Source organism: Sorex fumeus, unplaced genomic scaffold (assembly GCF_029834395.1).
Source record: "Sorex fumeus unplaced genomic scaffold, SorFum_2.1 ptg000122l, whole genome shotgun sequence".
Lineage (NCBI taxonomy): Eukaryota > Metazoa > Chordata > Mammalia > Eulipotyphla > Soricidae > Sorex > Sorex fumeus.
In genome coordinates this window covers 15088825-15102229 of record NW_026606179.1, presented here as the reverse complement: position 1 = coordinate 15102229, position 13405 = coordinate 15088825, and the positions used below count along the sequence as shown (strand labels likewise).

Sequence of the window (13405 nt, the reverse complement as noted above, 5' to 3'; positions counted from 1 at the left end):
TCTCACCATTCTACAAGGAAGTGATCATCGACATAAAGAGAGGGGTTTGGCAAGGCAATACCATTTCACCGAAACTCTTCAGTGACACCCTCAAGAATATCATGCGACCACTGGAATGGGAAGGAATGGGAGTGAAGGTCGACGGGCAGCAACTACACCACTTCTGCTTCTCTACATCGTTCTAATAACACCAAATATCAGTCAAGTAGCACGAATGCTCGCTGACTTTGACTGTGAGTGTGGAAAGGTCAAACTGCAGCTGAATCTCACGAAGACAATGTTCATAAGAAACATACTAGTTCCTGACATTCTATTTGCTCTCAATGGAACAAACATCTCCGAATGCAGCAATTATGTGTACCTAGGTGGAGAACTCAACATGACAAATAACCTTGGCTGTGGACCACTGATCATGCTCAGTTCATTATCAGGGCAGGATCCAGTGTCAGCGAACCACTGATTTACACTCAGCACATTTGGGGGGCACCAGGGATCAAACTTACAACTTCACAATAGCTGTCATTGTTTTGACAGAAGGGGTATGGGATGGGGTTTGGAAAGAGTCTACGCTGACTGTGGGCATCTGCTGATGTGTATTGGCTGCATTTCTACCAGGGCTAGAGCCCAGGACGGCCCCAAGGGGAACCCAGAGAAACTCTGGACGTGGAGCTGAGCTGAGTTGCTGGTGGGGGTTGACACGTGGGGTCCTGGGAGAAGATGGTGGATGGGACTTGGCAGGAAAGAGCAGCGCCCAAGCTGGTCCCCCAAGAACCCCCAAATTTTCCCTTTGCAGACCTGGATTGCACAAGGTCAGGGTGAGGTACCGCCCAGCTCTCCTGAGTTCTGTGAGTCCTTCCAGTCACTCTGGAAACTGTGGGTTGTGATGGGACCCCAAGCTCGCACCTTTGCACTATGTTAGGATTCAGAAGAGACCCCCTGAGGGCTGGCTGGGGCAGGGCCTCGTCTATGGAGGGAGCTTTGTCCTGGGGACAGCTGCCAGCCTTGATTCCTCCTCCCTGCCCCAGTATCTCCAGATCAGTGCGTCTGTTCCCTGGTGCCCTGTGTCGATGGGTCCTGGGAAGCGCTGGCTTCACTGCACAGCTGCACAGGAGACAGCCTGGAAAGGGAAGATTCAAACCTGACCTGCAAGTTCCTTTCAGACAGAACTAGCGACTCTCCCTGCAGCCCCATGACACAGAAGTCAGGCCTGTGGGTCTTTCTTCTGGGGGCTGGTCAATATCCCCAGATGCAGCATGGGGGGCCCGCAAGGGGTGCCCATTAAAATGCAGACCCCACATTTGAGGGGCACTGGGAGGAGTGATGCTTGCCTGGTTGAGCACATGCTTTGCCCATTTGGGGCTTGTGTTTGTTCACGTGAAACACATGGTCCCCAAAACCCTACCCTGAGTAACCCCTGAGCCCAGAGTTAGGAGTGGCAGAACAGAAATTTAACATCAGCCCCAAGCACAGACCCAGCAAACTAGACTCGGCCTTTGAGTCTCATGCGGCAGATTTGGGGGCATCACAGGGGGTGATCCTGGGAGAGCAACTGGGCAGTGCTCTATGGGCACCTCACCTACTTCAGCACCTGCCTGCACTTACCTCGTGATCAGGGGCGTTTGGGGGGTCCTGACCTGTGGACACAGAGCAGACACATCAGGATCCCTTGGGCAGTCACAGGTAGACCCCTGGGTGCGGGGCCCGCGACTCCAGGCTCACAGGGCTCCTCCTTCCCTCATGACCCCAGTTTTAAGAGGGGTGGAGAAAACTCCAGATTCATTTGATTCTTTTCTTTGGATTTAGTTTTTTGCAGTGTCGGGGATCAAAATCATCATCCCACATGTGCTGTGATGTGTTCTACCACCAAACTCCATCCCTGCCTGTTATTAATTATCAATCAATAAAATCAACACAGGCTGAATCCTATCCCAGTCTTCTTCTTCTTCTTCTTCTTCTTCTTCTTCTTATTATTATTATTATTATTATTATTAGGATTTGGGCCACAACCACTGGTTCTCAAGACTTACTCCTAGCTCTGCACTCATGGTTCACTCAAGGTGGACATGGGTGACCAAATAGGGAGCCAGTGTCGAACAGGGGGTTGGCTCTATGCAAGGCAGGCATCCTACCTGCTGCACTATGGCTCCAGGCCCACAGTCTGATAATTAATCATTTATCAATATTGGCTGAGCCCATCATGGCCTGTTACTTCATATTTCCCAGTTCTTCCTCCTCAACTCTGCAGGGTGGTCCAGAGTTTCAGTTCCTGCGGCTCCCTCCTTTCTGTAGGAGCATTAGGGGGTTCTCATCTAAAAGGGACATGAGGAATAACCGGGGTTGTCAATCTGCCCTCGGTCCCCCCATGCCTCTGGTGGGTGCCCAGTGCTGACAGGCCCTGGAATCGGGGGCCTCACTCCTCGGGGTGGGAGATCAGCCCCTGCCTCAGTGTCCCTGTCTGCAGGGTCAGGGCTGACCAATTGTGGGGACAAGTAGGACAAGCTTCCTGAGGGAAAGAGCACAGAGTCTCTCACCGGGTCAAGCTCAGCAATCAGGGTTCAGGATGCTCAGGGCCGACACACGGGGGGGAAATGTTCCAGAGATACTCACAGGACTGTTTCTGATTCCAGCAATAAACCAGAGCCCCCAGCACAGCCACCAACACGATTCCTGAAACCAAGAGACCAATCCGGATAGTCGAGCGTGAGGGTGACGGTTCCTGGGGAGATCCTGGGGGGAGAGGAGGAGACAGGTGTTAGGATCAGAGACTCTGGGGTCTCCCTGCCTGCGAACATCGCCCCTCACTCCTATGGGCAGCCCCTACTGTCACTCCATAGAGCTCTGTGGTCTAGGGCAGGGACCCAGGACTCACCAATCAGAGTGCTCCCCTCTGTGTGGCTCTGGGATTGTCCAGAGCCACTGTCAGTGTTGAGTTCAGGGACCTGAGAGACAGGACAGCAAGGGAGGACCCTTGCCCTGCACACAGACTATCTGAGTTCCATCCCCAGAACCCCATATGGTCAACTTAGTGCTGCCAGGAGTGATCACTGTGCAAAGCAGAAATAAGCACTGAGCAACCCTGGGTGTCACGAAAATACATACATACATACATACATACATACATACATAAGAAAAGTTGTTGGGTTTTCCCCAGACCTACTAAACGGTGAGGTGGGCACCTGTAATTCCAGACCTGGTACCCATCACAATGCCTCCTCCCTCAGACCCAGGATCCCATCCCCAGGAGGATGGCAGGAGGGTGAGAATGGGGCACAGAGCAGGCGCTGGGAAGAGCTGGGATACCTGCCCCAGATTACTGAGGGCAACGTTGGCGTGAAACTAGAGTCAGTATGACTACAGTGCAGACAAAATAGGGGATGTTCCTGTTTCACACACATTTGGGGTTCCCAGGTTGAATCAAACCTGACGGGGCTGTTTTCTCCTCCAACTGTGGCGTTTCCAGCAGTTGCAATGGTGAGAGCTCGGCCCCAGCCCCTAGAAAGGTCTTTCTGAGTGTCCTGACAGAGGTCTCAGCAGGAGTCCGGGAGCAACTCATGGCTGAGGGGATCCTTCCACAGGGACCCTCCCATTCCTCCTCCTGCCCACCACCTCCTGGGGTGTCTCTGTGCTCCCCGCTGGTCCTCACCTGGGATATGGAAACTCATGGCTGCCTGTCCCGTCCCTAGGTCATTGGAAACCAGGCAGATGAAGGTCGTGTTGATTGACTCCTCAGTGGGCTGGATCAGGAGTCGGGAGCCCTGGGGTACAGCAGAGGGGAGCAGGGGGCCCGTGGTACTGGGGGGACACAGGCAGGTGAGAATGGGGCCTCTGCTGGAGCCCAAAGTGACAGGGACTGAGGAACGCCAGCACCTCTCCGTGTGTGACCCAAATTGAGAGGTACCTGGAGTCCCTCAGACTCTCCCTCTCACACCCCTACTGCTGCTCAGCAGGTCCTGAGACTTACCTTCAGAATCCATCCAAAACTTTCTAGTCCTCAGGGTGTATGAGAGCTGCTTCTGACCCTATCCCCAGGCTCTTGCTCACCTGTCCCCTCCACCCCCACCAAGCAGATACCTGGTGGCCTGAGAGAACTCACTAGAACAGAACTCCAGGCCCTCCTCTGCTCAGTGACACTGAGAACTCCTGCCTCACTCAGAGTAAAGCCCAGGCCCTAGGTTGGGTCCCCAGAGCTGCCCCGATCCCTCAGACTCTGGAGTCAGTTACCGCCTCCTTTACCCTGGTCTCCAGGTTCTTGGGGGTGGACCCCAGCTAATGAAGCCCCTACTGGCTGTAGGTGATCTTTGACACCGCATGGCCCAGAGCTGAGTGGGGAGTGTGGGGATCGGAGCAGGAGGGTGGGGATGGGGCAAAGAGCAGCCCTGGGAAGAGCTGGGGTACCTGCTTCTGGGCTGAGACCCCCAGAAACGCTGTGTGACAGATCCCTTCATTTAATTTAAAGATAACCTGGATTTTCTTGCTGGGGCTGTGCCCAGGTCTCCCATGTGGATTCCTGTCCACCACTGAGCTGAGGTCCTGCCACAGGCAAGACAGTCTAATAGAGTCAGAGGTGACCCTGTCTGGATCCCTCTGCTTCTCCTTCCTTGAAGACCAGCAGTTCATCCCCAGCCTCCTCAGACCCAGGAGTTCACCCCCAGTACCTCTTCCCTCAGACCCTGGCACCCATCACACGGCCTTCTCCCTCAGAATCAGGAGGGTATCCCCAGCACCTCCTCCCTCAGACCCAAGAATCCATGCCCTGTGTCTCCCCCCTCAGATCGAGGGATACATCCACAGATGTTCTTCTGTCAGACCCTGAGGTCCATCACCTGTCATCCTCCTTCAGACCCACTTATCCATCCCCAACTTCCTCCCTCAGACCCTGGCCATGCTCCCAGCACCTTTCTCAGGTGTAGGAGCACATCAGCCCCATCCTTCCCCTTGGAGTCTGGGCACTCAGGTGCTGTCCCCCAATAACTGGGAGTCCATCCCAGCCTCCTCCCTCAGACCTTACAGCAACCCCCCCCATGGTATCTCCCCTCGGACCTGGATTAGTCCAGGACTCACGTGCTCCAGTCATAACTCTTGGGCTCCGGGTTGCTGCGGGCATCACAGGTGAGGCTGGTCTCCCTGCGGCCCTGCTGCCCAATGTCATCATAGAGGGCAATAGAGACCTGGGGGGCATCTGTGAGGGGAACAGGGACAATCTCAATGACAGGAGCCCTGAGGGACCCACATTTGAGGAGAAGAAGAGCCATCACCCACAGTTCAAACAGGGGACACCAGGGGCTGCTGAATCTGAGCAAATTGACAATAACTCTGGGCACATAGGGGTATCCTGGGAGGGTCAGAGTCTTGCTGTGTCCCTTTAGTGACCTGGGGACAGATGTCAAATTCGCTTGTGTTTTTGAGAGGCCCAGCCCCTGCTCTGCAGTGTCATGTGATGGAGAATTTCTGCTCTGCTCCCTCCTGCCAGGGCCTGCAAATGCAGCAGAGTGTGTGTGGGCAGGGGGGAAAGACAGGCTGTGAACGGCTGTATACTAGGCTGGACCAGTGTAGACATGAGTCTGGATCTCACTGTCCACACTGCCTGTCAACTGGCACGGTGACCACGAAGCCCTTGACATGCTATAGTCCAGAGGAACCAAGATGCAGAATTAGTGACAGAGCAGAGAAGAGTAAAAGGTTCTGTGACTGATTATCTAAGCTGCTGTGGAGGTTCTAAGTACAATGAATGCTCCAAACTCTGTTCTCCTGTCAGCAGGACAGGTAATACAGTGGGTAGGACATTAACCCCTGCACGCAGTCAACCTAGGTTCAATTCCTAGCAACCCATATGGTCTCCCAACACAACACCACCAGTAGTAATTCCTGAGTACACTCAGGAGTAACTCCTGAGCATCTCCGGGTGTGGCCTTCCTCCAAAAACAAACACTGATCTTCTTCCTCTGGACAGTTTCACTGTCTTTGTTCTTAGCTGTGCTGGGGAGACTCGAACGGTCTCTGCTGCTCCTTTGGGCAGCGCTGGGGTGGGTATGGGCATACAAGCACCCCTTAACAGCTGATATGAGATGCAGACAGTCCATGGAGTGTATGTCAAGACACTTACAAGACACACACGTGGGGGACGCTCAGGACAGGGCCCCGCAGTGGCCCACAGCTGGCTATTCAAGAGCCTCATCTAGGGGCATTAGTAGGAGTGAGGCTGTGTGGAGAGGACCAGGCAGATATATTGGGGGCCATGTAGACAGCCATGGTGCAGGAGGGAGTCAGCTGTGAGGCAGATAGAGAGCCCCTTGGAGCTGGGCAAAGGACAGTGTGTTCTGTGCCGGAATGGACAGTGTAGACCCTTCTCCTGCAGGGCCAGTGTAGACAGGATAGGAAATGAATGAGGTCCACGGAGACAGGGTCTCAGCAGTCAGTGTAGATGACACAGGGTACAGTGAGAACTCCCCTAGTTGTACCCTCGACCTCTAGTGTAGACCGGGAATATTATATTGGTTCACCCCGGGAACCAATGTTGACCAGTGGCTTTAAACACTTTTGCACCTACAGACCAGGGAAAATAGAAATATTTCACCAACCACTAAAAAAAGAGATAAACAAAATTTATAATGTGCTTTGTGTATTCATTCTTAATTCTATTATCATAATAAAAATTTTATATAGAATTATATATATAGAATTCTATGTAGAATTCTATATAGAATTATATATAATTCTATATATAATTTATTTAACTTACAAATAACCAGAACTAAAGCGTTAAACCAAAATGCTACTAACAAGTCCTAGTGAATTTTCCTGTGGCCCAGCAGGAAATTTCTGCAGATCGGCACCAGTCTGTGGACAGGGATTGGAAAGCGCTGTTGGAGATGTTGGAAAGGGGGGTAGGAATGGGCTGGGAGCCGAGCAGAGGGGGTTTGGGGGGCAGCAGGGTGCCAGAATGGGCAGCCCGGGACAGAGAGCACCTGAGGCAGTGTGTGGTCGCTGCTGAAGGAGCAGGTGTAGACAGTGTGGGACTCAGTGTAGACAACAGTCAGGGAGGCAACGGGGAACAGGAATATCTGTGACCCAACAATGGACGATGGTGCTGGTGCTCTGGTGTAGACAATGAGGGTGAGTGTGCTGGTGTCAGTGGTGGGGTCACTGCAGCGCTGTTGTCACTGGGTTGGAGGCAGGAACTGAGCATGCGCAACTCAGCTCTCAGTCTTGACCTGGATAAACTCGGGGGAGTCAGGGAGTTAATCCAGGTCCCAAATCTGGCTTGGAATAACTGCCCAGTCCCAGGGAGGGAGGGAGGGGAGGCAGGGAAGATGGAAGGAAGGAAGGAAGGAAGGAAGGAAGGAAGGAAGGAAGGAAGGAAGGAAGGAAGGAAGGAAAAGCCTAACGAAAATACTCCCCAAATTCCTATGTAAGAACTAGGCCATCCCCTCTTTCCTGACCCACACACCTCCCCTATAACCAGCCCCACATGCACCCCCAACCCCACCGCTGCAGCTTTACCTTCTTTGGTTTCTGTGCTGCCCCTTCAATCTCTGAGTAGTTCCTGGACCCCTAGTACCCAATAGCCCAGCCCCCAACAACATGACTAGAAGCCCCGCCCACAATCACGCCTCTCGGGGAAGCCCCGCCCTTCACACTCACAGAACACCCTGAGCCAGGTGCTTGCGCTCCACATCTGGGATGTGCCGATGTGGATCTCACAGGTGTAGTTGGCTTCATCCCCAGGGCTCAGCTCACTTATGGCCAACGAGGCGTCCAGCAGGTCCGCACCCAACCGGGCGGCCAAGAACCCCACACGGTCGGGCTCCAGGATGCTGGGACCCCACTCCCAGTGGAATTCGGCCACAATGCTGGGGTCCCCCAGCAACTCCAGCCGCTTCCACCTGATCTGAGTGACCCGCTGGATTTTGGACTCCAGATGTTGCAGGTGACACAGCAGGGTCACAGTACTGCCCAAGGAGCCATCCACCTCTGTGGGTGCCAGCAAGACCACCTCCTTGGCCCCTGTGGGGGAAATGAAGGAGGGAAGAGGGGCAAGTCTGAGAGGCTGCAGATCTCGGGACCCAGGTCTGTGTGGGGAGGAGCCCCGGGGTGTTCAGGTGGGTGGTGGTCACCTTCAAGCCAGAGGGATGGATATTGGGGTGGGGCGAAGGGCTAGTTAGGTGGGGCAGGGTGGGATAAGGAACTGACAGGTGTACTGTGGGTTCAGACCAGGAGTGATCCGTAGCAAAATGAGTGTGACCCTTAAAACTTAAAAGAAAAAAGAAAATTACATGTTAGGGGTCCAGAGAAATAGTACAGCAGATAGTGCATGGCAGACTGACTCAGATCCCTGCCACCCAGTATGGTCCCCAACACACCAAGATGATCTCTGAGCACAGATCCAGGATTAACCCTTCACTATTGCTGGGTATGCCCTCCCTCAAAAATCCAATGGCTGCAGCAATAATACAATTGCTAAGGTGGTTACATGCAACCATCCTGAGTTCAAACTTCAGCATCCTGTTTGATCCCCCTGAGCCTCCATATGACCCCGCAATACAACTGCTGGGAATACATCCGAGGGTGCAAAAAAGCACAGTAGAAATGACAACTGCACATATATGTTTATTGCAGCACTGTTCACAATAGCTAAAATCTGGAAACTACCTGAGTGGCCGAGAATAGATGACTGGTTAAAGAAACTTTAGTTATAAACACAACGGAATACTATGCAGCTGTTAGGAAAGATGAAGTCATGAAACTTGGTTTCATGGAGAGTATCATGCTAAGTGAAATAAGTCAGAAAGAGAGAGACAGACATAGAATGACTGCACTCATTTGTGGAATATAAAATAACATAATATGAGACTGACACCCAATGACAGTAGTCACAAGGCCCAGGAATATTGCTCCATAGTTGGAATCCTACCTCATGAGCTGGGGGAGAAGGAAGCTGGAATAGAGAAGGGATCACTAAGTCTATGAGGGTTGGAGGGATCGTTCGGGATGGAGGATGTGTGCTGGAAGTAGATAGAGGACCAAGCATGATATAGTCTCTCAGTATCTATATTGCAAACCATAATGCCCAAGAGTAGAGAGAGAGTATGGGGGAAATTTTCTCCTATAGAGGCAGGGGGAGAGCTGGGATGGGTTTACACTGGGAACATTGGTGGTAGAAAATGTGCACTGATGGAGAGATGGGTGCTCGATCATTGTATGACTGAAACTCAAACATAAAAGTTTTGCAACTCTATGTCAAGGTGATTCAATGAGAGAGAGAGAGAGAGAGAGAGAGAGAGAGAGAGAGAGAGAGAGAGAGAAGAGAAAGAGGGGAAAAAAGAAATGCCTTTCCTGGCTTAGTATCTGCTGGAGTTTCTGTCGGGGGAGGGGGTGTCCAGCCTTCTCTGGGTCTGTTGCTGCTGGCCAGGTGAAAGTTTTATCAGACTTTTGTTCCTGTTTTCTGAAAAGTTGTTTTTACAACTTCAGGTGTCCTGATATTATTATTTCCCAGGAAATTCATTGCCTTGCCATTGCCTTGAGGGAGGGGCCTTCCCTATCTACCTGCCTGCCTACATCACTGAGATCATGCTCACTTGCTCAGGAAAAGAGCCAATGCATGTTACCAAACAGGACAAGACACTAATGTATGAAAACTCTGCCTGGATTGAGTTTGTGGCTGTTCCTTGCTCTGAAACACCGCTTTTTAAGTTCAGCAGCCCCTGTGGATTAATAAAGGCTTCTTAATTAGGCAAACAAGTGTGTTCCAGACTTCTTGGCTACTCTCTCATCCCACAACAGTATAGCCTGAAAACAAAAACACAATATAGGAAGAAAGAGAGAAAGAGAGCCCTGCTGGGAGGTAGCAGGCTAGTTCCTGGCCTCTCTTGTCTGTTTCCTAGTTAGTGAAAAGGGATGATGACAGTGAACATTCCCTAGTGCTCCCACAGTCAGGGCTTTCCCAGGGATGCCGCCATCTCAGCCCTTAGTCTCCCAGAAGCTCCCTGAGCCAAGATCCATCCAGCCCTCTCCTGTTCTTTTTTATTATTATTATTAGTGAGATACCATGAGGTACAGTTGTAGACTTAAAAATTTTGTGCTTTGGTTTCAATTATACAATGATCAAATACCCATCCATCCACCAGTGCCCATTTCCCACCACCACAGATCCCAGTATTCCTCCCACCCCCCATTCCCCCAATCCCACCCTGCCTCTGTGGCAGGGCATTCCCCTCTGTTCTCTCTCTCCTTCTGGGTGTTGTGGTTTGCAAAAGAGGCATTGAGTGGCAATCATGTTTGGTCTATAGTCTGCTTTCAGCATGTTTCTCCCATCCTGGGAGGATCCTCCCAACACCCCTTATTTGGTGCTCTCTTCTCTATCTGAGCTCCCTTTTCCCCTAGCATGTGTGGCTGGCCTCCAAGCCATGGAGCAAAATTCCTCATACTAATCTCGGCCACTCATGGGTGTTAGTGTCCTATTTTGTTACTTTATGTTCCCCAGCCGGGACCGAGACCTCCAAGCCTACTCGGATTGGAGTCGAGCATCTTCCACCCAGATCCTCCAAATTCCAGTAGGCGGGGGTCACACCCACCACCTGGCCCCCTGGCGCCGTGTAATCCCATCAGCGGCCAAGACTCAGAGACTATAAAATCCAGATCCCGGAACCGCACGGCCGCATTCGAGGCCTCGCGACATCTTATCAGAACTTTTTTTTATGACATCTTATTGTCTCATTCCTACTCTGGACAAACATGCAGGCTATCGAATGTAGCCTGCCCACAGGGCAGAGTCTGCCAAACTCCCCGTGGCGTACCAAATATGCCAATTACCACTAACAATGATGGGTCTCATTCTCCTAAAGAGCCTTGAATATAATCTCAGGGCTAGGTTGAAAGAGACGTTACTGGGGCCTGCTCGAGGCAATCGACGAATAACGGGATGATGAAATGAAATGAAAAATGAAATGAAATGTTCCCCAGATGAATACAAACTTTCTATGTCTATCCCTCTCGTTCTGACTCATTTCGCCACTCCTGTTCTTTCCAGAAGCCAGAACACGCCTCACTTCACTGCCCCTCACTCTTGCTGTTACTCTGACTTCTGGGACTGGGAAGTATGTCTCTCATACCATCACCTGTGGATTCTCGGGGACATGCACAACAACAGGGCAGTGAGCGCTCCCTCACCCTGTGCTGCTGGGGGCCTGGGTGTAAGAGAAGCCCAACACAGGCTTGGAACAGCTTGGTGGGGGCAGAGGAAGCTGGTTTTACTTTCTGTTGCTTTTCTGGGAAACAGCGATGATTCTCTAAACCTAAGAATAAGTTGACCCAGCACAGACAAAGAACAAAAAATTTGTATCACGCCCACAAACCACCTCCTCCAACAGGTAAGCTCATCCTTATGGGCCTTGTTCCAGAGACATATAAATAAATCTCTAAAGGAATCAACTTGCTGCAAAAACTTCTCAGACCCTTACCTGGCTCAGACAGGAGGGGTCACTCTCGGTGTGGGAGACCAACTGACCCCAGTCCCCTGGGAAAGAGGCAAACTTTGACCCTGGTGCCCAGAACGTGAGCCCCTTTGACGGGTAAGACGATGTATGTACACAGGGCAGAAAAGCAGGATGTGTGCAAGGGAGCTTGGCCGAAAAGCAGGATATGAGCTCCTATGGCAGACAGGCAGAACATGTGCTCACTTGGGAGAAAAGTGCAGGATATGGGGGATCAATAAAGAGGAGGCTTTGGCTTATATATAAGCCTTTTGCTTATATATTTTAGTCCCAGAATCAACCAATCAGTTTTTAGCTATTATCTGACTACTCTGTTTTGATGGTTTGTTTTTTTTTTACTATTTTTCAACTGTCTTATCTTTGGTTTCTTATTGAAGGGGGGATTCATTGTTAATCAGTGTATTGTTCACCTATTGTCCCATTAACAGTCCTATTTTTTAATCAATAGATTGCTTTGCTAACTGCTTATCTTTGGCTTCTGTACCTGGCTTGTTTGCTCACTTAGCATGAGAATGGGAGGAGAATGAGGTCCATAAGAAGCTCAAATAACAGTTATGGGGGGGCTGCTCTCCTGTTCAAATTCTAGGCAGAGAGAACAGTCATTGATCGGCTAAGGAGCTGTAGCACTGTCCTCCCTTTGTTCATCCATTTGCTGGAGCTGGCCCAGTTATGTCTTCATTGTGAGTCTTCTTGTTACTGTGTTTGGCGCATCGTCACGGGGAGGTTGCCAAGCTTTGCCCTGCTGACAAGACAGTATCGGTAGCTTGCCGGGCTCTCTGAGAGGGGACGAGAAATCTAACCCAGGTCAGCAGGGCCTGTCACATACAAGGCTAAGCCCTACCACTGTGCTATCACTCCAGCCCACCTCTGGTAGGGCACTTGCCCCGCACGCAGCTAAGGAACAATTTCTGAAAAACGTTTCCTAGTGCATCTCACTCCTATTTCCTATAACACTTGGAGGGGGGACACCAATTTCCACCCAAAGTCCTGGCAGCCGCTGGCTCCCATACCCCAAAACAAGTACCCCTCACCTCAGGACTATAGGCTCACAGTGAACTTAACCCAGCAAAACCTCAAGTACATGGGTCCCTGTGGCTGAAAGTCCCTGACCATATGGAAATGGGGTGGGCTACCTCCTCCCACTCCCTGTGCTCCAGAAGGCACCACTGTAATACCCAGGAACCAGCTACTCTGCCTGTAACATCAAAACACGGCAACCCTGACAATCCAGTAGTAGCTCACCAGACTGGATAAGATGTAATGTAGAAGCCAACTAATCTGGATAACAAAACTATTAACATAGAAGCCGAACTTGTATCAACATTTTAATAATCCTTGAGATGAGGAAATAGTATTTGCCTGATGACATACAATTTTCACGAATTTTTTCCTAAGAAAATACTTTTTGACCACTCTTTTAGCTGTTAATGGATAACAAGCAATATAAAATAAGTTATAGTGATCCTCCTATGAGGGCAGGCTTGGTGGGTAGTTGGGAAAAATGGAGATAATGGTGGGGGGAAGGTGACAGTGGTGGGTAGATGGGGTTGGAATATTGAATGCCTGTAACAAATGAGTTTCTTAATTTGTAAACCAGGGTGGTGCTTAAATAAGTGTGTGTGTGTGTGTGTGTGTGTGTGTTGTGGGGTGGGGAGAACACAAAACCCTCTGCTCAATGGTTCCAGTAACACTCCAGGTGGTAATTTCCCTTGAAAGATTCTGAGCCCCCTTCAAACTCTGCAAAAGATGCTCTTAGTGTCTTTAACTCAGAGCCCCGACAGGGCTTTAGAGCAGCTGGTGCCCAGCCCCTGCTCATGATGTAGGCAGGCAGGTAAGTAGATAAGGAAGTCCCCCCTCCTAAATCAATGTCAGTGAGTCTCCTGGGAAGTAATAATATCAAAAGCCTTGAAGTTGCA

General features: G+C 50.9%; 1 protein-coding gene across 1 annotated transcript in view; it reads right to left on the bottom strand.

Annotated features, from left to right (window-relative positions):
- The window catches only part of LOC130043363 (poliovirus receptor-like), a 198319-nt gene that overhangs the window by 163589 nt on the left and 21325 nt on the right, over positions 1–13405 (bottom strand). The window contains exons 2-4 of the mRNA XM_056135618.1: positions 7642–8004; positions 5062–5179; positions 3644–3792 (exon numbers count right to left, since the gene is read on the bottom strand). Coding sequence (XP_055991593.1) covers positions 3644–3792; positions 5062–5179; positions 7642–8004 — 630 coding nt within the window. The remainder of the gene's footprint in view (positions 1–3643; positions 3793–5061; positions 5180–7641; positions 8005–13405) is intronic.